Source organism: Anolis sagrei, chromosome 4 (assembly GCF_037176765.1).
Source record: "Anolis sagrei isolate rAnoSag1 chromosome 4, rAnoSag1.mat, whole genome shotgun sequence".
Lineage (NCBI taxonomy): Eukaryota > Metazoa > Chordata > Lepidosauria > Squamata > Dactyloidae > Anolis > Anolis sagrei.
In genome coordinates, this window is record NC_090024.1 from 53434844 (window position 1) to 53458882 (window position 24039).

Genomic DNA, 24039 nt, shown 5'->3' on the forward strand with positions numbered 1-24039 from the left:
TAGTGCAAAACACACAAAATACAGCAAGGTATATGAACATATAAATCAAAAGACAATACTCTTATCATGAAAAGATACAGAGGCCTGTTCAGAATATCAAAATCCAATGAAATTCTTTAATATAAAATCTTCAGCTATCACATGGTCCAATACTTCTTGTAACTTGAATTATTTTATTTTCATACCTTGATTTTTACGGTGCATAATGGTCGGGATGGGCATCGCACAAAGACTTCCAGATGCATCTTGACAACTGGTGAAATGATGGTTTCACAACATTGATTGCAGTAAAGCAGTCCTCTAAAATGCATCAGAAGAGGTACACATTATATATCCTTCATTAGATTGTTCCTTACTCATTTCACTGTTTGATTGTGTCCACAATATACTGGTAGTACAAGCCTTCTTGATGTAAACTTTTATTGTTACCTGTAAGAATATTCATATTTCATAGATTGATGAAGTTTTCCCCTTGACGTTCAGTCTAGTCATGTCCGACTCGGGGGGTGGTGGTGGTGCTCATCTCCATTTTTAAGCTGAAGAGCAGTTGTTGTCCGTAGACACCTCGAAGGTCATGTGGCCAGAATGACTGCATGGAGCGCCGTTACCTTCCCGCCAGAGTGGGACCTATTGATCTACTCACATTTGCATGTTTTCAAATTGCTAGGTTGACAGAGGCTAACAGCGGGTGCTTAACCTGCTCCTGGATTGGAACCATCAACCTTTAGGTCAGCAAGTTCAGCACTCAGCGGTTTAACCTGCTGCACCACCAGGGGCTCATAGAATTCATAGAATCATAAAATCATAGAGTTGGAAGTTGGATGGACTCATGGGCCATCCAGTCCAACCCCCTGCCAAGACGCAGGAAAATTGCATTCAAAGCACCCCTGACAGATGGCCATCCAGCCTCTGTTTAAAAGCCTCCAAAGAAAGAGCCTCCACCGCAGTCTAGGGCAGAGAGTTCCACTGCTGAACAGCTCTCCATGTTTGCTTCCCATAGCATATTATATTCCTTTGGAGAACTAGAAAAGAATTGCAAATAAAGAGGGTAAGATGGAACTCCAAACCCCCAGTGCTAATAATGGTGGGCAAGAATGCAACTGTAATGTAAAACATACAGTTTTTCAGGATATTTTTCAGCCTTTTTGTAAAATGCACTGCTCTGTCAACTAGGCTTTAAAACCAAACCAAACCAAGCTTCAGGAATAACTAAAGTACTGCACAGTCGCCAGATGTGGAAAGTACCCTACCATCAGCCATTAACAAAGTCCTATTGATCTCCTGTTGTATTTCTGTTGACTAGCAATCATGCACTTAGGAAACTTAGTGGTGGGTTCATTTCTTTATATTCAGTATTTTTATCCTACTCTTCATACAAAATGAACAAAAGACTTTGGCTGAAGGTGGCGAAAACTCAAGCGATATAATATTTCTTTCACGTTTGAGAACATTTTCTTTTCTTCTGCATGAAATTAAAAGCAAGGTTACTGCAACATCTTGATCAAAACGAGGTAGGTCCATGAGCTGTGCATCACTGAGGTTTGCGCTGAGGGATCTTGCCCTCTTATCGCAAAACTGCTAGATTGAAGTACGGCCTTTGGGTGAAGAACTCATCAAAAGATTTCCGAGATTCCAAATGTACAGTGCCTTCAAGGATAGTCCTTATCTCCCTTCTGGCTGACACGTCCTTACCTGTCTTGTGGACGCTGCTCTACTTTCCCGTTTCCACATCTGTTACATGTAGGCCAGGAGAAAGCTGTTTTTTCATTAACTCCTACAATAACGCCTGAAGAAAAAGGGAAATGGTACATAAATACATATTGACTATGACTACCTTTGACATTTGTGCCATTTGTCTTGCTATATTATCATTCTTTCTTCCCCGGGGGAAAAAACCCCAAACTCTTGTTTTTAAGAACAACCTCAGGTATGGTCATAAAAGCAACACCTTCCGTTAAATTCAGAACTATTTGAAAACAACTTTGATTTGTGTTGTGTTGTGGGTTACTGTGAGTTTTCCGGGCTGTATGGCCATGTTCAGAAGCATTTTTTCGTGATGTTTTGACCTCACAACCTCTGAGGATGCCTGCCATAGATGTGGATTAATTATTTATCATACCAGGAGCGAACCAAGGGTTCAGTTGTAATGTACCAAAAAAAAGCAACGAAGTTTGAAAATTTGGCACTCTATTAAATGTCCTTTGACCAGTAGCTGGCCACTTGGAGTGCCTCTGGTGTTGCTATAAGAAGGTCCTCCACTGTGCATGTGGCAGGGCTCAGGTTGCATTATAATAGGTGGTCTGTGGTTTGCTCTTCTCCACACTCGCATGTCGTAGACCCTCCTTTGTGTCCCCATTTCTTAAGGTTGGCTCTGCATCTCGTGGTACCAGAGCGCAGTCTGTTCAGCGCCTTCCAAGTCGCCCAGTTTTCTGTGTGCCCAGGAGGGAGTCTCTCATTTGGTATCAACCATTGATTGAGGTTCTGAGTTTTGGCCTGCCACTTTTGGACTCTCGCTTGCTGAGGTGTTCCAGCGAATGTCTCTGTAGATCTTAGAAAACTATTTCTTGATTTAAGTTGTTCGCCTTCAGGCTGATATCCGAGCAGGAGATGGGCCAGAGATGTTACTGCCTTGGTCCTTTCATTATTGGCTCCTACTTCCTGGCAGATGTCAGATAGTGCAATACCAGCTAAGCAGTGCAATTTCTCCAGTGGTGTAGGGCACATGTGATAATGTGGAATGTCTCATTAAGAGCACATCCACTGTTTTATAGTGGTGAGATGTGTTTCATACTGGGCATGTGTACTCAGCAGAAGAGTAGCAAAGCTCAAGGGCAAATGTCTTCATTGTATTTGGTTGTGGTCCCCAGGTTGTGCCAGTCAGCTTTTGTATGATATTGCTTCTAGAACCCACTTTTTGCTTGATAATAGATGTGAGTGAAATGTTAGGAGAAAATGCTTCTGGAACATGGCCATACAGCCTGGAAAACTCACAACACAACTTTGATTTGTTTTTGCAACCAGTGGCTTTTTCCTTTCCTTTCAAAACAACACAGTAAATATTTTAGTCAAACTAGACACATTTATACAATTGTATCTTAATATAAGAAGCTGCAATATGAACATTTTTTTTACTGTTTATTGCCTTTCAACCCTTGAGGGCTTCTGAGACAATGGCGGGGCATCGCCCTCTGATCAACGTTCCTTCCCTTATCCCTCCATTCAAGAGCACACAAATCAGCAACAATAAGTTCCCTATTTTCCCAAATGGAAAACTAAAATTCATAGCTTTGGGACAAGCCAGGGTAGTAAATAAACAGCTGTGGATCAAGCCAGGATCATAAGTCAAATTAAAACATAAGCTTAATGAAATGATGTGTTTCAAAGTGATTGCCTATAGTTTCCTGGTTTGAATGACACTAGAAACTATAATTAATGGAAGGCTTTCAAGCCTGTTCACTCACTAGCATGGGCTACATGCATGCTTTATGTCTCATCTATATTTTATCTTATCAAGCCAAGATATCATATGCAAATGTAATTGTTGTTTCAATCTGATACCCAAAAACACCAGGGTGGAAGAGGACAAGACCATTTTCTTAAAACATTTACACAGATCTAACAGCAATGAGTTGTCCCTTATATCTCTGTAACTGAGAGTCAAATCTGCCAAAATGAAAAAGAACAGCCTCCAAACCCTGACACGCAACTCGAAGGCTTTAGGGGACTGAAGGCCAAACAGATATTTGGATCACTAGTAAACACTGTTGCTAACTATTAGAAATCAAGTATGTTGGGAATTTTATGGGAAGGCTAGTAAAAAGATTTAGGACAATGGATAATTTGTTTAGCAAAGCAATAAATACTGAAGATGTAACACTGTTTGGAAGCCAAGCATACAAATGGGTAATCTTGGCCACCTGCAAGTAAATGGAATACCATTGGCAAGCCTACAGTATATGTGTCAGGAGCCCATCACCTGATAATCCCTGCTGTGTTGACCAAGAGTCACTCAATCCTTTGATAAACTAAAAGATGGAGAAGTAAGACTGGCAAAGTCCATCTGTATTGGCCAGATAGCAGTGCAGGAGTATTGGTTTCATATAATAGCAGAATAAGGGAAAGGGAGCAACTTGCTTAAGACATTGTGTTCTCTGGGACTGAATTTCAGAGGTTTCGGATATAATGACCGTGTGAAAGAACAACTCACTTCACACGTAAGGCCAAAATACAATAAAAGGAACAAGGAGATTAAGGGTAGCATGTAGATTTATTACATTTCCTCCAGAATACCCAAAATGGCATATACATGATTCTCTCCACTTGTGATTGCAGTGTATCTTCCAGTCATCTCCAACTTACGGTGACCCTAAGGTGACCCTATCACAGAGTTTTCAGGAAGATTTCTTCAGAGGAGATTTGCCTCTGCCATCCTCTGAGATTGAGAGAGTGTGATTAAGCCAAGGTCACCCAGTAGGTTTCCATGGCCAAGGAGGAGTTTGAACTCTAGTCTTCAGATCCCTCATCAAGCCAAGATATCATTATCCAAATGTACTTGTTTCAATCCAACACCCAAACCACATGCCATGCTGGCTAAGTTTATCTTTGCAATAATGCTGTGGGCTTATGAGATGTTATGACTTGTCTAAGGCCCCATTGTCTGGGTATGCTATTTCTTTCATGCTTTTCCAAATGGAAAAAGAGAGTCCCATTTTCTCTCCTACTTAATCATTATCTGAATTTAAAGGGTCAATGCTTCTGTCTATTGGGACCGTTTAGAATCAATGGTTTTTTGTGTGTGTCAGGAGCGACTTGAGAAACTTCAAGTCGCTTCTGGTATGAGAGAATTGGCCATCTGCAAGGACATTGTCCAGGTGACGCCTGGATGATTGATGTTTTACCATCCTTGTGGGAGGCTTCTCTCATGTCCCCGCATGGGGAGCTGGAGCTGACAAAGGGAGATCATCTGCACTCTCCCCGGATTCAAACCTCCAACCTGTCGGTCAGCAGTCCTGCGGCACAAAGGTGTAACCCAATGCGCCACCAGAGGCTTCTATTTGAATGAATGTTTATGTATGATCAAATGTTAACTATATGTATAAATACATCATTCATGAGTAACCTTCCAAAAGGAGATGGGAACAATGCCTTTTGCTACGTTTGCCAATGTTTCACAAAGAACATGGTGGATGAATATTTGGAGTTCAACATATTACAAAAGACAACAGTCCGCAGCAAGGGACCCAAGGAAGATCATGTGCAGGCAACAGTCCAAAAACAGTAACTGGTGCACATGTGAAAATGCAATTAGAAAAAATCCTGTATTTACAGTGGATGAATACCTTAAAATATTTGAGTTATTTGCAATATGTTAGCTGAACTATGCTTTTGTAACCATATGCTACGTTCATCTTAACATGGCTTTTGGCGAACCGGCTCTATATACGACCTGGGCTCAAATTTAGAGATGAACCTGGTTAGGGTACAGGTAAAGGGGCGGGCCAGCTTGTATATAGTTCAGATGGTGTTCTAATTAGCACTTGCAGAGAGGTTGCAAGTGAAATGAAAAGAAATTGGAAACAGCATAGCAGAAAATACTTCCGAAAGCACTGGCATCTTCAAAACAAGTCTATAAACTGATTTAATATAGATACTACAAACATATATAAAGCTGGGTTAAACTCCACATAAATGCAAGTGGTAATATTTAGAATACTCAGCATTATTTGCCAGTAAACACCAAATAAGAGCCAGGAAGGGGCATAGTTCAAGCTATTCTAATAGAAAACAGCAATCTCTTGTTCCTAACATACACTTTTTCTGTGCTGTTCATTATTAAGTTTTGTATTTGAAAAAAGCCAACGTAATAACATGCAGAGAGTATCAAATGGAGCCCAAGTCAGGTTGAAGTTCCCACTCAGCTCTGAAGTTCACTGGATGATCATGGGCCCGTCCCATGCATTTTCAACCCAACCTTTGCACAGGATTGTTGGGTCCCATAGGTTACATTCCAGAAGAAGGAACTGGCAAAACCACCTCTGAGTATTCCTTGCCTACAAGACACTATGAGGTTCATAAATCGCCAGGTGACTTTAGGGTACATACAAGTTGACTGTTGCCTATGGGCTTCTTATAAGAAAGGGAATTTAAAAAAAAAGAAAAGAAAAAGGTTTCCAGCAGGCACAGAACATGGCAAGATATGCTTTAGGTAAAAAAAAAAAGAGAGAGAGAGAGAGCTTGCACTAACCTCTTACAGTACAAATGGAATTGGCTTGGGTTGCAGAATCCAGCTCATCAAGTTCGACAGGACCAGGCAGTTTAGTGATGTCAGCATCAGCAGGCCTACACAAAAGGGGCTTTTGTAACAAGAGAACGGTACGTTCAATGCAAATAATCCTACCTGCCAAGAAAGACATTTTGATAAGTTACAGTAACAAGGAAAAAGGTGACCGTGTTAATTGTCTTGAACCAATAAAGACAACGTTCCTAGTCAGCCTTTCGTCAAACTCAATTTAGTCTTGTTTGCTTGAACTTTCAAAGTGAAACACATGCTGTGCCCTTGTTAAGGAAAGAAATTTCCAACCTAAACTATCCTGATGCGTCAAAAATTTTAGAGAGGAGGAAATTTACCAGGCTTTTGCTTCCTTACATGATTCTTCCCTATCCCCCTCCTCCCTCCAAACATATTTCTTTTGGTCATTGCTGTTGCCAAGCCGTCCTGAGGCTAGACATGCTGCACTTTGCTCCCCAAAGTAGGGGAGCCAAACCTTTGCCCAGCAGCGTATCACGTGGATGATTCAGTGGGTCTGGAAGCATGACAGGAAACTTTTACAAGTAGGTCAGTGGCTCAAATGCAACAAAAGGTTCACAATGACCAAAGGCCATTATCAGGCAGTGATTAACTTACTCTTGAACATGATTAGCGCCTAATTCCAATTCTTTCCAGCACATGCAGGCACAACACTTGATTTTAATTCTAGACAGTTGCTGAAGGGCCGCATATATAAACATAAAAGGCATGCTGCCAGATTGTGCTCAGATTTAATAAGAAGGGCTCTTAACTATGATAATGCTCACTGGCAATGTAAGCAATTTGAAAAAGAAACAGCAACTACGAAACAAATGTAGGCAAGAAACAAAACTCTTAGGATGTTCAAATATATGAGACTTGCTCATGCAATAATGTTTTTTTTTCTTAGGGTTTTTCCTTAGGGATGGACATTCTCACATTCCCACCTTTTTAGCAACTTAGCACATATTATTTGGCTTGCACTGAATGTAAACAACTTGCCAAGAAAACATCTTCTACTGCATTATTCCATTCTGTTTTGCATATAACACATAAATCGTGTTTTGTGTCTAATCCACGTTGCAGATAGGTAGGTATTACACATCATTATATACTCAGCAACCTCTTGGTGTATATAATACTAAATTAAATAAGCAATTAAAATTCCATCAGACCACTCTGTCAGCTTTACTGAGGGATAAGCGTCTTTTGGTTTCTAGTAGAATCATGTGTTGTAAAGATTTTATAATGCTAAGAAATGGTGTCAGGATGTGATAGGTTTCCTTTTTCCTTCCTTGTTTCTTTTTTCCTTCTGTGCCGTATGTTTCAGTTCTATGACTGCAAAGCAGGTATTACAATCCTGCTGTAGCGGTCGATATTTGACACAAATCTTTCAACTTATAGGATACTTGGTTTTTTGAGCTATGAAGTTTTCTCTGAGACTGGGTTGCTGTGAGTTTTCCGGGCTGTATGTCCATGTTCCAGAAGCATTCTCTCCTGATGTTTTGCCCATATCTATGGCAGGCATTCTGAGATGTTGCAAGAATGCCTGCCATAGATGCAGGTGAAATGTCAGGAGAGAATGCTTCTGGAACATGGACATACAGCCCGGAAAACTCAAAGCAACCTAGTGATTCCGGCCGTGAATGCCTTTCACAACACATTTTCTCTGAGAGTTTTTTTGAAGTGAAACATGGAGTAATAAATAAATAAATGACAGTTTACAACTCCCCATTTTTAGTGACACTTTGTCTATGATAGAGAAATGTCTTCAGGTAATAGATATAAATAAATGTCTTGAGTTGACAGAAACAATATTACCTGGAAGGTTTAGATTCACATATTTGTAAAAAAGGGTGGACGATGGGAAAAATACTCAAAGACAGCTCAAATAACTTCTTTTTAGAAGGCCACATAGGCTACCTTTTTCCATATTCGTTTTTTAAAAACTTTCTTTTAAAACATGATTGGATGTGTATATACACAAATAGTGAGCTTCTAAATTATCTTTGTTGTTATTCTGCCTTGAAATCATTTCTGACTTATGGTGATCTTTAGGCAAACTTTGCAACCTACCAAAACCATGCCATTAAATTTAAGAGGGACCACAAGTGTTTTGGATTTAGAATATCTATAGTACACACACGCACAAACACATACATATATATTATATACATACACATACATACATTACACATCTTGGAGATGGGAGCCAGCTGTCAATATGAAATCATGTCTGTTGCATATACATCTTACACACATAGTATGAAGGTAATTTTTACAATAATTTTAATAATATTGTGCATAAACAAAGTCTGGGTATGCAGAATTAATGCAATTTGACACTTCTTTAACCACCGTGGCTCAATGCTATATAATCATGGGAATTGTAGTTTTACAAGTTTTGTAGCTTTTTTTGCCAAATAGTACTGCTGCCTCAGTACTATTTGATTCTAGTCAAATAGTACTTTGATTCTACCGCATTGAGCCAAGGCAGATAAAGCGGTGTCAACCTGTCCCCTAGCCATCCATGTAGATAATTTTAGAGTAGTTCAGACTTTGGATTTCCAAATACAGAATGTTCTACCTATATAATAGAGGCAAGCTCGTATTTTTGTCCACTGATGCCATTGTAAAAGATAACCTGTAACTATACCGCATTTGCTTTAGAAAGTGCAAGATAAGCAATATTGGCAATTGAAGAACAGTTTAAGTTGAAGTAGACAACTTGCATGTGCCATTCAAATTAAATATTACAAAGATATGTCAAAGTTTGTTTCCACTTATTCTATTGCATTTTTGAGGAATCTTTGGTCTTTCAGATGTTTTGGAGTACAACTCCCCTTCCTCCTGATCACTGGGAGTTTCTGAGTGTTGATTCCCCAGAGCTAAAGTGTCTCACTCAGTCTTAGTGCTTACCATTCCCATATACAGCATCCTTGAAGAATACAACACAGGGAGATGTGCTCTTGAGTGCCTCCATGACTTCCCCATCAACCACACAAGTTGACGCAACTGAGATGGGCAAAATTTTTGGAGTCCCAGGACCAACCTCAGCCTCTTTCTGTAGGGAGAAATCAGTCACAAATAGCCAACTTTGTGTTTGGCTTGATAGGGTGCTCCTCCTTTCCTAGAATTAGAAAGGAAAAAAAAAAAACAGAATGTCCAAATCATATGTTTCAATTAAACAAAAACAACTTTTTCCTCCAGTATTGGAGAGGAGCTATTAATAAATTTAGCTTAGCCACACTTTAGTTGGTGACATCGAAATATTCAATTCAGTAGGCTTGAATTTGATTTCATCTTATATGATGTAGGTTTTGACTGTGTCACAACATTAGAGTATAGCATTGAATACTGTGTATGTTTGTAGCAAATGATGTCTGTAACAATTACAACGACTGCTGGAATAAGACTCCAGCAAAACGTCTCCATGGATTTAAAGGCCAGGGTGAAAATGAAGAAAACATGGTGGTAGAAGCTGCACATTGTACAACATTTAAAACTTTTACACACTCTTGAACAAACAATCGCAGAAAGCTAACTGGAATTGCTTAGAAAATGTGAGTATGAACACCATAGTGTTGTCTTATGTTGGGCGAGTGGGCTTATTAAAAAAGACCATCCCCATAAATGCACAGCAGAGTAACTTATTAGCAGCAGTGTGACCCAGCATCAATAGCCCAAAATGATAAAAAGAACAAAAGCACACCGACCAATGTTATCTTTTCCATAAGAGGCTTTTCTTTGTAGTAAAATAATAAGGTTGAACTATTTACAAGAATAAGGTTTCCTTAACACAAATAAAGTTCAAACTTCACACTGGAGATTCACACACAAGGCCTTCTCATAACGAGGCCTATCTCACACTGAGGCCTATTCTCCCACTGAGGCATTCTCTCACACAGAGAGGCTTCTCTCACACTGAGAGCTCTCTCAGACTGAGGGGTAACTAAACAACAGGCACGTCTGCTTATACTGAACAAAGCTTCTCTGAGTCCCTGCACCCATTTAAACCTTTTAGTGCTTGACTCACATTTTTGTAACAAAAAATACTTAGTCAATTTTTTAATATTTCTGACATCTTATTGCATTGAATTAATTGCCAATTAAATGCCCTGCTCTAAGTTGAAGTGGTGGATAAGGTTCAGATAGAAATGATAATTTCCTAACTTGCATAAGGATTTCCAAACACATTACCTCCACAAACATTTCTTAGCTTGTCAGTTTTAAAAGCACTGACCATATATGATGTCAAGTAATGATAAATGTTGAAGTCAGAACATTTTGAAACAAGGAAAACACACAAAAATTACTACAAGATTATTAAAGTGTTCCACTCCCCTGATGGAAATTGCTATAAGAGTGAACTTGGAGGTTTCCCTCCTAGATGAATTGCAACATTTCTCAAAGATGCATACATACCTGATGATTAAAAAAAATATCTGCTTCAAGAACATGAATATCATGCTTGTGATGGGAACAAAATACTCTGCTAAAACCAAAAGGATGAACTGTCTTGCTTGATCCCAGACTACAATGAATTCTTGCTCAATAAAAAGACTCTTAATTAACAGGCTTGAAAACCATATTAATTAAATATTGATGAGTTGATTCAGATTAAACATGTTAAAATCTTTTCCTCATTTACCTCCAAGTTTCACAACTGTTCCCATTGCTATCTCCTCCAAATGCCAAATGCTACAGTATTATATCTGCTTTCCTTCTGATTTGTGTTTGAGTAGATTTTATAGCACTGCCATCATTTTATTTTATTTCTACAGTATAAGCATTAATAGAACACCAAGTGATGTTTGCAAAAGATTCAATTATTCAAAGTTAGGCAAGTGACAATGGTGATGATGGAAGCAAATGTCCTCTCCAAAGAAGGCTCACAGCAGCTGTCAAAAACTTCTAATGGAATGGGGAAAGGACTTTGTTGAACAGGACCAGTTTTGAAGGGCAGGGCTAAGGAAGAGAGAGGAAATCCTCATCATGTTCTAGTTATTGTAATATAATCCCATCCCATTAAGCAGCACACTTCAACTCAACCACATCTTGCATAAGTTTATAGTCCCCATCAAGGAAAAATATAGGCAGATGAGTTAGATACCCTTTGTTTGCCTGTCTCTCTTTTCTCTCCCCCTATTTATATTTATATTAGTTAAACTGATGCTTTTCAGGGACACACATCTTTTTATTCAAAGTTTCCAGTCCCTGGAATCTCCACTTTGTTCTTCTCCTGTAAGCATGGAGAGACAAGATGTCTCCAGAAAACTATATAGTCAGATACCTAGGTCCTAACTTTTCTATATGGAAATGTAGTTCTTTCGATAAAGTTGTTTGGAACTTGGAAAACTTGACTCGAATCCTGTAATTGCTGAAGCTCACTTGCTCTACTAATATATGCTCAAGAAGCTTCTGAACTGCTAAAACTGTTGCTGTTGTGGCTGCTTTACATTTTTAAATGCTTTTTCCTTCTTGAACTTCCCTAACACAACTATCTGTAGAAACCAAACTTGGGAAGGAGTCTGTTTCCACTAGACCTGTTAACATGAATACCTCTGAATCCAATTAATTTGGATCCACATATTTATTATACCATGAAATTATATTTTTGTTTTTGTTTTTCTCCTAACAGACATCAATACGTTGGAATAGCCTGATAAAGCCTAAATTCATTCTGTAATCTGGCAGTTCTAACTATTTATTCCTAGAATCATAGAGTTGGAAGAGACCTTGAGGGCCATCCAGTCCAACCCCCTGCCAAGAAGCAGGAAAATTGCTTCAAAGCACCCCCGACAGATAGCCATCCAGCCTCTGTTGAAAAGCCTCCAAAAATGGAGCCTTCACCACACTACAGGGCAGAGAGTTCCACTGCTGAACAGCTCTCACAGTCAGGAAGTTCTTCCTAATGTTCAGATGGAATCTCCTTTCTTATCGCTTGAAGCCATTGTTCCGCATCCTAGTCTCCAGGGCAGCAGAAAACAAGCTTGCTCCCTCCTCCCTATGACTTCTCCTCGCATATTTATACATGGCCATCATGTCTCCTCTCAGCCTTCTCTTCTGCAGGCTAATCATGCCCAGCTTATTCTCCAGACCCTTGATCACTTTAATTGCCCTCCTCTGGACACATTCCAGCTTGCCAACATCTCCCTTCAATTGCGGTGCCTGGAACTGGACACAGTGTGATTCCAAGTATGGTCTGACCAAGGTAGAATAGAGGGGTAGCATGACTTCTCTAGATCTAGACACTATACTCCTATTTATGCAGACCAAAATCCTGTTGGCTTTTTTAGCTGCTGCATCACATTGTTGGCTCACATTTAACTTGTTGTCCACAAGGACTCCAAGATATTTATTTACATGTACTGCTGTCGAGCCAGGTGTCCCCCATTCTGTATCTTTGCACTTCATTTTTTCTGCCTAAGTAGAGTATCATGTATTTGTCCCTGTTGAACTTCATTTTGTTAGTTTTGGCTCATCTCTCTGATCTGTTAAGATCATTTTGAATTCTGCTCCTGTCTTCTGGAGTATTGGCTATCCCTCCCAATTTGGTGTCATCTGCAATCCTGATATTCATGTCTTCTAACCCTTCGTCTAAGTCATTAATAAAAATCCTTATTTATTTATTTATTTATTTATTTATTTATTTATTTATTTATAATAGCCTCATACAGAAATACTGGAAAGTAGGAATGACCAAAAATTGTTTTAAACGACTAAGCTCCAACTCAAAGTTTTGCTGTTGTCCTCACATCCAGTTTTTACAGCTGACTAACTTAGATACCCGACAATACCCGGATAAGGTAATTTTTAACACTATTTATTAGAAAAAGTCATGTTTTTATTGTATTTTATGAATGGTCCCATGAGGATGTAGATAAACTACAACTCCCACCTGTCATTGCACCCCCCCCCCCCACCCCCGGTCAGTATTTAAAGTTGTTCCTGATGGGTCTGTGTGCCACGTTTAGTCTGGATCCATTGTTTCCAGGAATCACAGAGCTCTCTGGATGTCAAAGCCATCTTGGAAAATACATACATAGATACATTTTCACTTTTCTATACATAAGACACCCAGAATTTCTGTAACTAGAGAACTTTAAAAGTTTGTTGAAAGCCCCAATTTATTTATTTATTTTCAAAATCTTACATAGGAATAGCACTAAAACTCTGAAAGGCCAAAGCTTTAGATTCTGACCAAATAGGTCGTCAGCCAAAATGTGAGTAACTGCAAGTAATTTTAAACCCATCATTTCCCTGTATGTGTGTCAGTTTGTTCTGAACAGAAAGGACAGAACAGAGAAACAGCAGCAGGCTTGAGTTAGGCGACAGAACGGCTCCCCCGGAGCACAGATGGAAGATATTTCCTCATTTTCCTTTTATACCACAATACTTATTCTGACGGGTAATAATAAAAAAGGGCTCTAAATGGGCAATTCCCCAATTCACTAAGAACTGGAGATATTAACTTCCAGTACAGAAGCAGCATTAGTCGCTTTAAAAGAAGATATAAGTATTAAGCACAAAACATAGTTTGGACAGCCTCCCTCCCCATGCAAAAAATTAGCCTGCAAAAGAAATCCAAACTGAACCAAGGCCTTCCCTTTCATATTTTCTACTGCATCAGACTTGGGTGAAGGACAAATCCACACTAGCAAAGAATGAAGGAGTAAACAAGTCCCAGCCATGACATTTTATTGCTGGAATGGTTAGAAGAGGTACGTGCATGCAAATACCTAATTTGTACTGTTCATTTCAAATACATTTTTTACAACGCATTTTGGAAGATATGAAGTTTGACCTGCAGCTGTTTAAACCACTGTGAAATATTTCAAACTAGAATATTGAGATCCTATTTTTTTTAAAAATAAACTGACGAAATAAGTGAAATTTGCAAACCCACTAAAACCAAGATTTCGGCATATACTAACCCCATTCCAAGAAGATAGTTTTTTAAAGAACTGCACTGAGTGGCTTCATTTGAGTTACTTTGTTGACCCCAAAGAGAGTTTCAATGTATTGCTGAGAATACAATATCCACTGGAATGTTTTCTGGTGCAGAATCTAAGGTATTCAACAATACTCAAATCACGAACTGCCAGAAAACACACGTCCACTCAAAGTGGAATGTTTGCTTTGATCAGCTGCCACCCCAAAACAGATCCAAAAAATAATCTGTGTGAAATGTGCAACACAGTCTGGATCTACACTGCCATATAATCCAGATTATCAAATCAGATAATCCAGATTATCAATTTTAACTGGATTATATGAGCCTACACTGTCAATAATCCAGTTCAAAGTAAATAATCTGGATTGTATATGCCAGTGTAAATGGAGCCAAAATATGGCTTTGGAGGACTAAAATGTTCCATCAGTCTGAATGAGAGGGTTAAGCAAACAAACAAACAATCAAGCAACCTGCTGGCATCTTGAAATGTGAGGCTAAACCCAGAAGAATTTGATTCAACAAGATGATTGATCAAGTCAAGTTACAATGCTACATTTAATCTTGTAAATGCTTAGTAGCACCTGATGTATTTTTTGTTTCCCTTCTCATTCTTTTTTGATTGATTGTGATTGTCTTTGAATGATTCTGACCCTGCAAGTAGCCTCTGCTAGTTATGTTTTAGAGTCGAGAGAAAAATAGTCCCAATCTGAATCTCTATCAACTGGACAGAGATTCAGATTGGTTGGCGCAATGGGTTAAACCCTTGTGCGGGCAGGACTGAAGACCGACAGGTCAGAGGTTCAAATCCGGGAAGAGTGTGGATGAGTTCCCATCTGTCAGCTTCAGCTCCCCATGCGGGGATATGAGAGAAGCCACCCACAAGGATGGTAAAACATCAAAACATCTGGGTTCCCCCTGGGCAACATCCTTACAGACGGCCAATTCTCTCACACCAGAAGCTACTTGCAGTTTCTCAAGTTGCTCCTGACACACACACAAACAAACAAATTGAAATTATTGGAACTTAAGTATAGTTTAGGACCAAATATCGAATATTTTCCAGAGCTTTTTATAAACTACATTTCCCAGGATCCCCAAAACAGAATGGTCAGTGGGGATGTCCAAAAAGCCTCAAAGGGTGGAATGTTAGGTTTGAAAATTAATTCAATAATGTTAAACATTAGAAACCAGAAAAATAAGTAATTACCATCAGCTCCAATGACTGAATTTAGTTTAACTTGTATGATCATCATTGGTTAATGTGTTATTGGGAATGTTAGCTGCCAGGGCAGACTGTGGGATTGACAGAGAATGGCACAGGGCTTCTCTCACCATGGATCTGTGTGCCGACCCATAGTCTGCTACTTTCAAAAGAGCTCTTTTTTATTTGAAAGTTGCTATTTCCAACTGAGAATTTTCCTCTAGATGAGTGACAAAGTTTGTAATACAACTGTTCTGTGGAAATGGTAGGTTAAGGAAAAGCTTTCTTAAATATGGACTCCCATCTTGGAAACTTTTTTTTGTGTTTAATGTTTTTTTTTTATTGAGTTTCTTAGGTTGTGACATCGAAAGAGGGGGAACAATACATAATAGGAAAGCTTGGAAATTTAGGACGAAAGAGTTCCTGGGGCCTTTAAAGGAATGAAACATGAGGAGGGTAAGGGGTGTGGGGGTGGGGTAGAGGGGGGGAGGAGAGGCGTGGGGGAAGGGTGTTGGATATATGAGGAGGGGGGATGAAAAATACTGGATGCTTCCGTTTGGTCCACAGATGGATTACCTGTTATTAATATTAATATTGAATTGGTCGTTCATTTCTTGTTTATTGTAGGTCAGTTATTTCTGGATGTTCTTTAGGTATTCTTTACAGTAGCCCCAATTGATCTGTCTCTCCTTATTCTGGTTTTCCAATAAGCTCGATAGTCTTTCCAGGTCCGTAAATTCAATAACCTTTTTTATCCATTCCTCCGCCGAAGGAATTTCTTTTGTTTTCCACTTTTGGGCTATTAAAATCCTTGCAGCTGCTGCGAGGTAGAAGAAGATTTTTTCCTCATTTTGGTTCCAAACTAGGTCTGTCATATTTAGTAGGTAGTATTCCGGCCTCATTTCCAGTTTTATTTTGATTATTTTTTGTATATGTTTATGGACAGTGGACCAAAATTGTTGTATTCCCTTACATTTCCAGAACATATGAAAGTAGGTTCCTGTCTCCTTCTTGCACTTCCAGCATAGATTGCTGTAGTTTTTATTGATTCTTGATAGTATACTTGGCGTTAGATGCCATCTGTAGAACATCTTATGGCAGTTTTCTAGGATGGATGTAGCTTTTGTAAATTTAGTTTTCTTTTTCCAGATTTGCTCCCATTCTCTGAGCCAAATGGTCCTACCTATGTCTCTTGCCCATTTGTTCATGCTTTCTTTTATCAGTTCCTTTTCATTGTTCCATTCTAGTAAACTTTTGTATAGTGTCGCGATCACTTTTTTTCCTTTCTTCATTATCTTATCCCAAATGGTCTCAGTCTCGGAGAATCCTTTTTTGCAGTCCTCTTTAAAACAGTCTTTTGCTTGCAGATAGTGGAACCAGCCCAGTTCTTCTTCAGTATCTCTATGTTCTTCCATAGTTTTGAGGCGCCAATGATTATTTTCTTTTGTTAGAAGGTGGTTGTAATTGAGCCACTTTTTTCTAGGTAATTCTTTCTTGTGGAAGGCCTCCGAGGGCGATACCCATCTGGGCGTTCTGGTGTAAAAATAGTCTTTATACTTTTTCCACACTTTTAAGAGGGCTGATCTTATGTAGTGGTTATTAAATGATCTTTCAATTTGGTCTTTCTCATACCAGAGGTATGCATGCCATCTTGGAAACTTTTCAACGATGTTTCCTCACTGAGAGGTAGGAATTATGAAGCCCTCTCTAAATAAGCTGAACTGTAACTCCCAACATTCTTCATTGTTAGCTATCCTGGCTACAACTACTGGAGGTTGTAGTCTGATCACATCTGGAGGATCATATGATTTCTACTCCAGTATTAAGGGAGAATGCAAAATCCCTCACCGGAGGGAAGGATATTTAGAGGCAAAGATGAAGTATTTTGGCCACATAATGGGAAGACAAGAAAGCTGGGGAAAATGGAAGGGAAAAGGAACAGGGCAAGATGGATGGATGCCATCCTTGAAGTGACTGGCTTGACCTTGAAGGAGCGGAGGATGGCCACGGCTGACAGGGAGCTCTGGTGTGGGCTGGTCCATGAGGTCACAAAGTGTCAGAAGTGACTGAACAAATAAACAACAACAACAACACAAAATCGGGTGTTTGTTTTAGCTAAGGGGCACATCCAAAGCAAAGGCAACGATTTGTGGCTGGCTACAAACGTCAATAAATGAATCAAGGATGAAGATTTCCTCATCAGAAATGTTGTAAGTGCCTCTGAGCGCATACAGATCTTTTCTGCACACCTGGATTACTATATTCCCTCCTTTCCCATGCCTTTTTTTCCAAATATGACCTGCAAAGATCCCTGGTGGAGCACATGTTTTGCTCACTTAACTTAATGAGACTGAATCTGAATATATCTTTTGTCAATAAATGAATAGGGAGGGATAGATAGGTGTGAGTTCAACTAATTGCATTTTTGGCTTCAGGCTGCAACACCTCCATTCGCCCATCCAAAATGTATGACCCACTGAAAAGGGCCTGGGCAAAAAGCAGAATGGGAAGTGAATGGAAGAGAAGCCAAGTCTAGCAAGAAATGGAGCTTGGTGCCTAAAAGAGTTATTTACCAAAAATATCTCTCAGAAGTAGATGGAAGCATTGAGGAAACTTTTCCACTTGATTATTCATGTATCCAGTCCTGTGTCCACAATAATACACATGCTTAAGGATGATAAATGGATGCGATGGACTTAAATTCTGAATAAACACAGAGAGCAAGGGTTTTGGTGAATACATGTTTTGACTCTAACACACCAAAAACATCAAAGTGTATGATCCACTGAATTGGGGAAAGAGATAACAAGAAGGGCAATTTCTTCCATTGTTCCCCAGTTTCATCGCTCCAAGTGCTTTCCAGCTATTCTTCTGCTGCCAGTAACAAGAGTTGCATGATGCATTTCTTTCCACCTTAATCCTTCTTAAGGCTTCCTGTTTTACTGAATCTTCCAAAGGAAAGGCCACCAACATTTTAAAATTAATCTGTTCCCTAAAGCAGTGGATTAATTTAATTGTTCATCAGAAAACCTAATGAGTCAGACCATATGAAAGTTCAGTAAATAAAGAACGTGGAAAACTGGGGTGTTGTCTTCAGAGGATCCTGAAGATGCCAACAAACCCATTTTAAACAATATTTCTAAACAGTTTATATCAGTGCTTCTCAACCTTCCTAATGCCGCGACCTAATGCCGCGACCTCATGTTGTGGTGACCCCCAACCATAAAATTATTGTTGTTGCTACTTCATAACTGTCACTTTGCTACTCTTATGAATTGTAATGTAAATATCCAATATCCTGGATGTATTTTCAATCACTTGACGAAATTTAGCACAAATACCCGATACGCTCGAATTTGAATACTGGTGGGATTTTTTTGGGGGGGGGGGGTTGATTTTGTCATTTGGGAGTTGTAGTTGGTGGGATTTATTGCTCACCTATAATCAAAGAGCATCTGAACTCCACTAATGATGGAATTGAACCAAACTTGGCACACAGAACTCCCATGACCACAGAAAATACTGGAAGGGTGTGGTGGGCATTGACCTTGAATTTTGGAGTTGTAGTTCACCTACATCCAGAGAGCACTGTGGACTCAAACAATGATGGAACTGGACCAAGCTTGGCACGAATACTCAATATGCCCAAATCTGAACACTGGTGGAGTTTGGGGAAAATAAACCTTGACATTTGGGAGTTGTAGTTGCTGGAATTTTATAGTTCACCTACAATCAAAGAACCCTTTGAACTTCACCAACGACAGAATTGGGCCAAACTTCCCACACATAATCCCCAAGACCAAGAGAAAATACTGGAGAGATTTGGAAGGAATTTACAGTGATTTAGGGGAGAGCACTCCTGCTTTCCTCTCCCAACTTGGATTCTCAGAAACAGCCCTCCCCTTGGCTGAGAGGCCAGCCAATCACAGCAGGAGGAGGGGTTTTGGTAGGAGGATTCACTGCCTGTTTCCAAAAAGGAAGAGAAGAATGGGCGGAGAGATCTTCATCCTTCTCTGCAAAAGGGGGTTCCTAAGACCATCAGAAATATGTGTTTTATGAAGGTCTTTGGTGACTCCTCTGAAACCCCCCTCATGACCCCAAGGTCTACTTGACGCAGTGGGTTAAACACTGGTATATATCATACTTAAAAAAAATTTCAAACCTTTTACAATAACTAAATAAAATACTGCTTTTCTAAAAAAAAAATCTATGGTTTTGTCTTACTTCTTAGACTATAACTTTATCAATTTGACCATTATCCTAATTATCCACTCTGTTTATGTAGTAATGAAAGATATTTCTGTTATTAGATATATTTCTGTAGCTATTAGCAAATCTTCTGGGCCTTGTTGCTTTTACATAGCAGAAACCAGTGGTTCTCAAGTATTCATAAAAATGTGGAATAAGAAATGAGCAGTGAAGTGTCTAGTTTAATAAATGATACCAAATGATAAAGACTGACGGAAACAAAGACATGAAAAGTTCCATAGGTTTCATTCCAGATTGGATGAGTGAACCAGAAAAAGATAAACGCAGCTGATAGAACAGAGATATAAAGGGATGCAAATCGGATAAATGAATCCTGCCTTTACATACATGTAAGGGACTAAAATAGCAAAATCGAATCAAAGAAAAGATTTGAGGACTGTAACATATACAGATGTGAATCTAATGTGAGGCTAGGGTACTGTAAATAAAAGAGGGATTTTAAAGAACGCTATGAAACTGTGAGTTGCTAATTTCATCATCTCCTTATATGGATATTGTAGTTTGAGAAGTACCTGTTGCAAATCCAAAAATTTTCAGACTGACTGCATCTACACTACAGAATTAATGCGGTCTGTCACCACTTTAACTGCTGTGGCTCAATGCGATGGAATCATGGGAGTCGTAGTTTGATGAGAAACCAGCAACTATTTTGCAGAGAAGGCTAAAAACCTTGTAAAACTGCCATGACTGTTTAGCTTTGAGTTATATCAGTTCAACTGGTGTCAAGCTACTTTAATACTACAGTGTAGATGGACCCTCTGTCCTGTGTCTGACCAGATGTGGTTGTATTGGAGGCTTCAGCTCTAAACAATAGATTTGGCAGTGTGCTACAGGTGGAAACTGATGGCATGTAAGTATGTGTAACAATTAATGTGTTTTCCGAAGTGTGTGGCACTTAGACAGCCATTCTGTAGTTACACAATGGTATAAAAATGAATCTGTTCTGTGGATTGTTCAGGTTTGGGCTGATGGTAGGACTCACATTCCTCTGGCCCTCCAAAAAACAACAACAATAAAACTTCCTTACTCAGCATGTAATACCTTGTGGCATTTGCTTCCAAAACATGGTTCAGAGCCAGCATGACACTGAATACCAGCATTAATATGATGTGGACATGTTCCTGTGTGTAGTTTCCCAGAGTATCCTGTTGTTCAGTGTGGGAAGGACTATGCTGGACACAATACCACTAGTTAGATTTGAAAAGATCCTTTTTATGTGAAACTACTCTTTATATTGAGAAAGTACTACAACTTTTCAACACATCAGTCCTTCAGGGATAAGGCAACATCCTGAAAAATACCTAGTTGCTGCAACTAAAAGGACTTCCAGATGTATACAGTAATGGAAGCCAAGTTAAACAAAGCTTGATGATGTTTTGGGTCCCTGGATGCTAAATACTTCCAAATATGAGGCACGTGTAAACAGGGGACACAAAAAAGTATGTTATAGCACAAAAAAGCCTGAAGCAAAGTGAATTATGACTTATCTTGCTTATATCAAAAGGGATGCATTCAGACAGCTATCAATGACTCTACAAAAGCAACGAGAGCTATTTTAGTAACTATCAAATACATGTACCATAGAAGGAAAACATTATTTCAGAAAAGGATTAATCCACTCTTTAGAGGAGGCCTTGAACAACAGACAATAGTACTGCTTAACAGCAGTACGTGTGAAAAAGATCTTGGGAGTCCTTGTGGACAACAAGTTAAACATGAGCCAACAATGTCATGTGGTGGCAAAAAAAAGGCAATGGGATTTTGGCCAGCATAAATAGGAGTGTAGTGTCTAGATCCAGGGAAGTCATGATGCCCCTCTATTATGCTTTGGTCAGATCACGCCTGGAATACTGTGTCCAGTTCTGGGCACCGCAACTGAAGTTGAAATGTGTTCAGAGGAGGGCGACTAAAATGATCAAAAGTCTGGAGAACAAGCCCTATGAGGAGCGGCTTAAAGAGCTGGGCATGATTAGCCTGCAGAAGAGAAAGCTGAGAGGAGACATGATGGCCATGTATAAATATGTGAGGAGAAGTCATAGGGAGGAGGGAGCAAGCTTGTTTTCTGCTGCCCTGGAGACTAGGATGTGGAACAAGGGCTTCAAACTACAGGGAAGAAGATTCCACCTGAACATGAGGAACTTCCTGACTGTGAGAACTGTTCAGCAGTGGAACTCTCTGCCCTGGGAGTGTGGTGAGACTCCTTCTTTGGAAGCTTTTAAACAAAGGCTGGATGGCCATCTGTCGGGGGTTCCTTGAATGCAATTTTCCTGCTTCTTGGCAGGGGGTTGGACTGGATGGTCCACAACGTCTCTTCTAACTCAATAATACTATGTTTCTATTATTCTAAGTAGAAAAGAAAAGGGCTGAATCCACACAATGTCTATATCCCAGCTTCAGTGTGCAATATCCTGCCCCAGTTTGCCCCAATTAATGTAATACTCATCTGTTTTAATCTGAACTCAAATTGGCCTTGAAAGCTACTTATTCCCCCACCAAAGGCACCTTGGTATGAACTGCCATTTCTAGCATGTTCACTGCATCAGATCATTTTAGGTTATATGACTGTGGCAGCAAGCATGGAAATACATGCATATCCAGATAAACCAACAGCCTTTCTTGTTTTCCTGACAATATTACCACTCATCTGCATTCCCACTGGTCAGCTTGTACGTGGCTTCCTCATCTCATTTCCTTTCTTTTCCCCCTTGGCAACTCCTTTAATTAACCCCTAGGTATCTAATTAAATGTTTGTTGGCAGAATTAAACACATCTTCATTCACTTTAGCCCACAGTATTTAAAGTGCCCCATATAATCCTCCCTCAACAGTAAAATGATTGGGAAAAATATCTTATAGTTCCCTTTGCCACAAACTTCATGATCCCCACTTCTGGGGAGCCGAGTTATTGGCTTCCATGTGTCCAAATCCCCTTTTGCTTTGTGTGATTTCCCTGCTTTTGAGTCTCAGCTTCATTGCAGGCAGCCTTGACTCCAATGGAAGCAAGGGACATGGGCACCTGGAAATCTCCCGATGGTTATTTTGGTGTCCTTATTGTAACCTCTCAAAGATCCATCCAAAATACTGGGATCAGGTTTTGTTTACATGTTTAACTGGACTTGATTGTAAAAGAACATTTTAGATTTCATTTTAATGGGCTGCTTGCCATTTAAGCCTCCAGTATTCCATACAATACATTTTGTTGGAGCTGAAGAATAAAAAGTCCTTGGAGGGGCCCCCTGTGCTGTTTTTAAAACTAAGATGGCTGGGTAATTGCCCACAATGTAATGTAGCATTTTAAAAGAAGGTGAAACATCAGCCTGCTGGAAAGGAAAACAGGAAAATAACGAAGACAACTATTAGAAATCTTCTTGGAGGACAGAGGGAGGGGAAAGTCAAATGTAGCTCAGGTTTTATAGCGGTTTAAGAACTCCAATAATCTCTCCTGTAATTACATAACAGTGCTTGCCAAATATAAACCATTTTGTTATTTGAGTGTGTGTCAGGGTAGTGAAAGCAATAGCAACTGCCCTTGTTGATACCAAAAGGAAAAAATTGTCTATAGTCTGCCATTTGGCTGTAACTTGAATTATTTATGACTAGCTGTCCCCGCCACGCGTTGCTATGGCCAATCTTTCCTCCCTCTTTCTCTCCTCTCCTTCCTTCCTTCCCTTTTTTTCTTTCATTCTCTCCTTCCTTCTCTTCCTCTTCCCTCCCCCCTTTTCTTTCCCTTCCTCTTTCTCCCCTTTCTCCCTTCTCTACCTATTCTTGCACTGCAACTCCCAGCAGCCTCCTGATCAATCTACCTACCTACCTATCTCTATCTAATCTATCTATCTTATCTATCTGGACGATTGCTGGGAGTTGCAGTCTTTCTTATCCTTGGATTTCTTTCTTCTCCTTGGATTTCTTTGAGAGCGTCCCAATCCCTGCATATTTCCAATTTCCTATTCCCGGACTGCAACTCCTAGCAGTCTTCCTGATCAATCTACCTACTTATCTCTATCTAATTTATCTATCTATCTAATCTAATCTAATCTAATCTAATCTAATCTATCTGGAGGATTGCTGGGAGTTGCAGTCCGGCCAAAACATCTGGGGACCCACAGGTTGAGAACCACTGGTGTAGCCCAACATTTGGAAAGCGATATGAAACTCATGTATAGTGCATTGGTTAGACTGTTGGGCTATGATCCTTGAGACCAAGGCTCCAATTCCCACTCAGCCATGGAAACCCACTGGGCAACACTGGGCAAGTCTCTAAGCCTCAGAGAAAGGCAAAGTCAAATGCAGTCTGAACAAATCTTGCCAGCAAAACACTGTGACTGCT

At 39.7% G+C, this 24039-nt stretch overlaps 1 protein-coding gene across 3 annotated transcripts in view; it reads right to left on the reverse strand.

Moving 5' to 3' along the window:
• Positions 1-24039, reverse strand: part of SPIDR (scaffold protein involved in DNA repair) — a 210789-nt gene that overhangs the window by 4220 nt on the left and 182530 nt on the right. For all 3 annotated transcript variants that reach the window (XM_060775283.2, XM_060775282.2, XM_067467430.1), the window contains 4 exons: positions 9206-9416; positions 6245-6397; positions 1693-1786; positions 186-300 (listed from right to left, as the gene is read on the reverse strand). In XM_060775283.2, coding sequence (XP_060631266.2) covers positions 186-300; positions 1693-1786; positions 6245-6397; positions 9206-9416 — 573 coding nt within the window. The remainder of the gene's footprint in view (positions 1-185; positions 301-1692; positions 1787-6244; positions 6398-9205; positions 9417-24039) is intronic.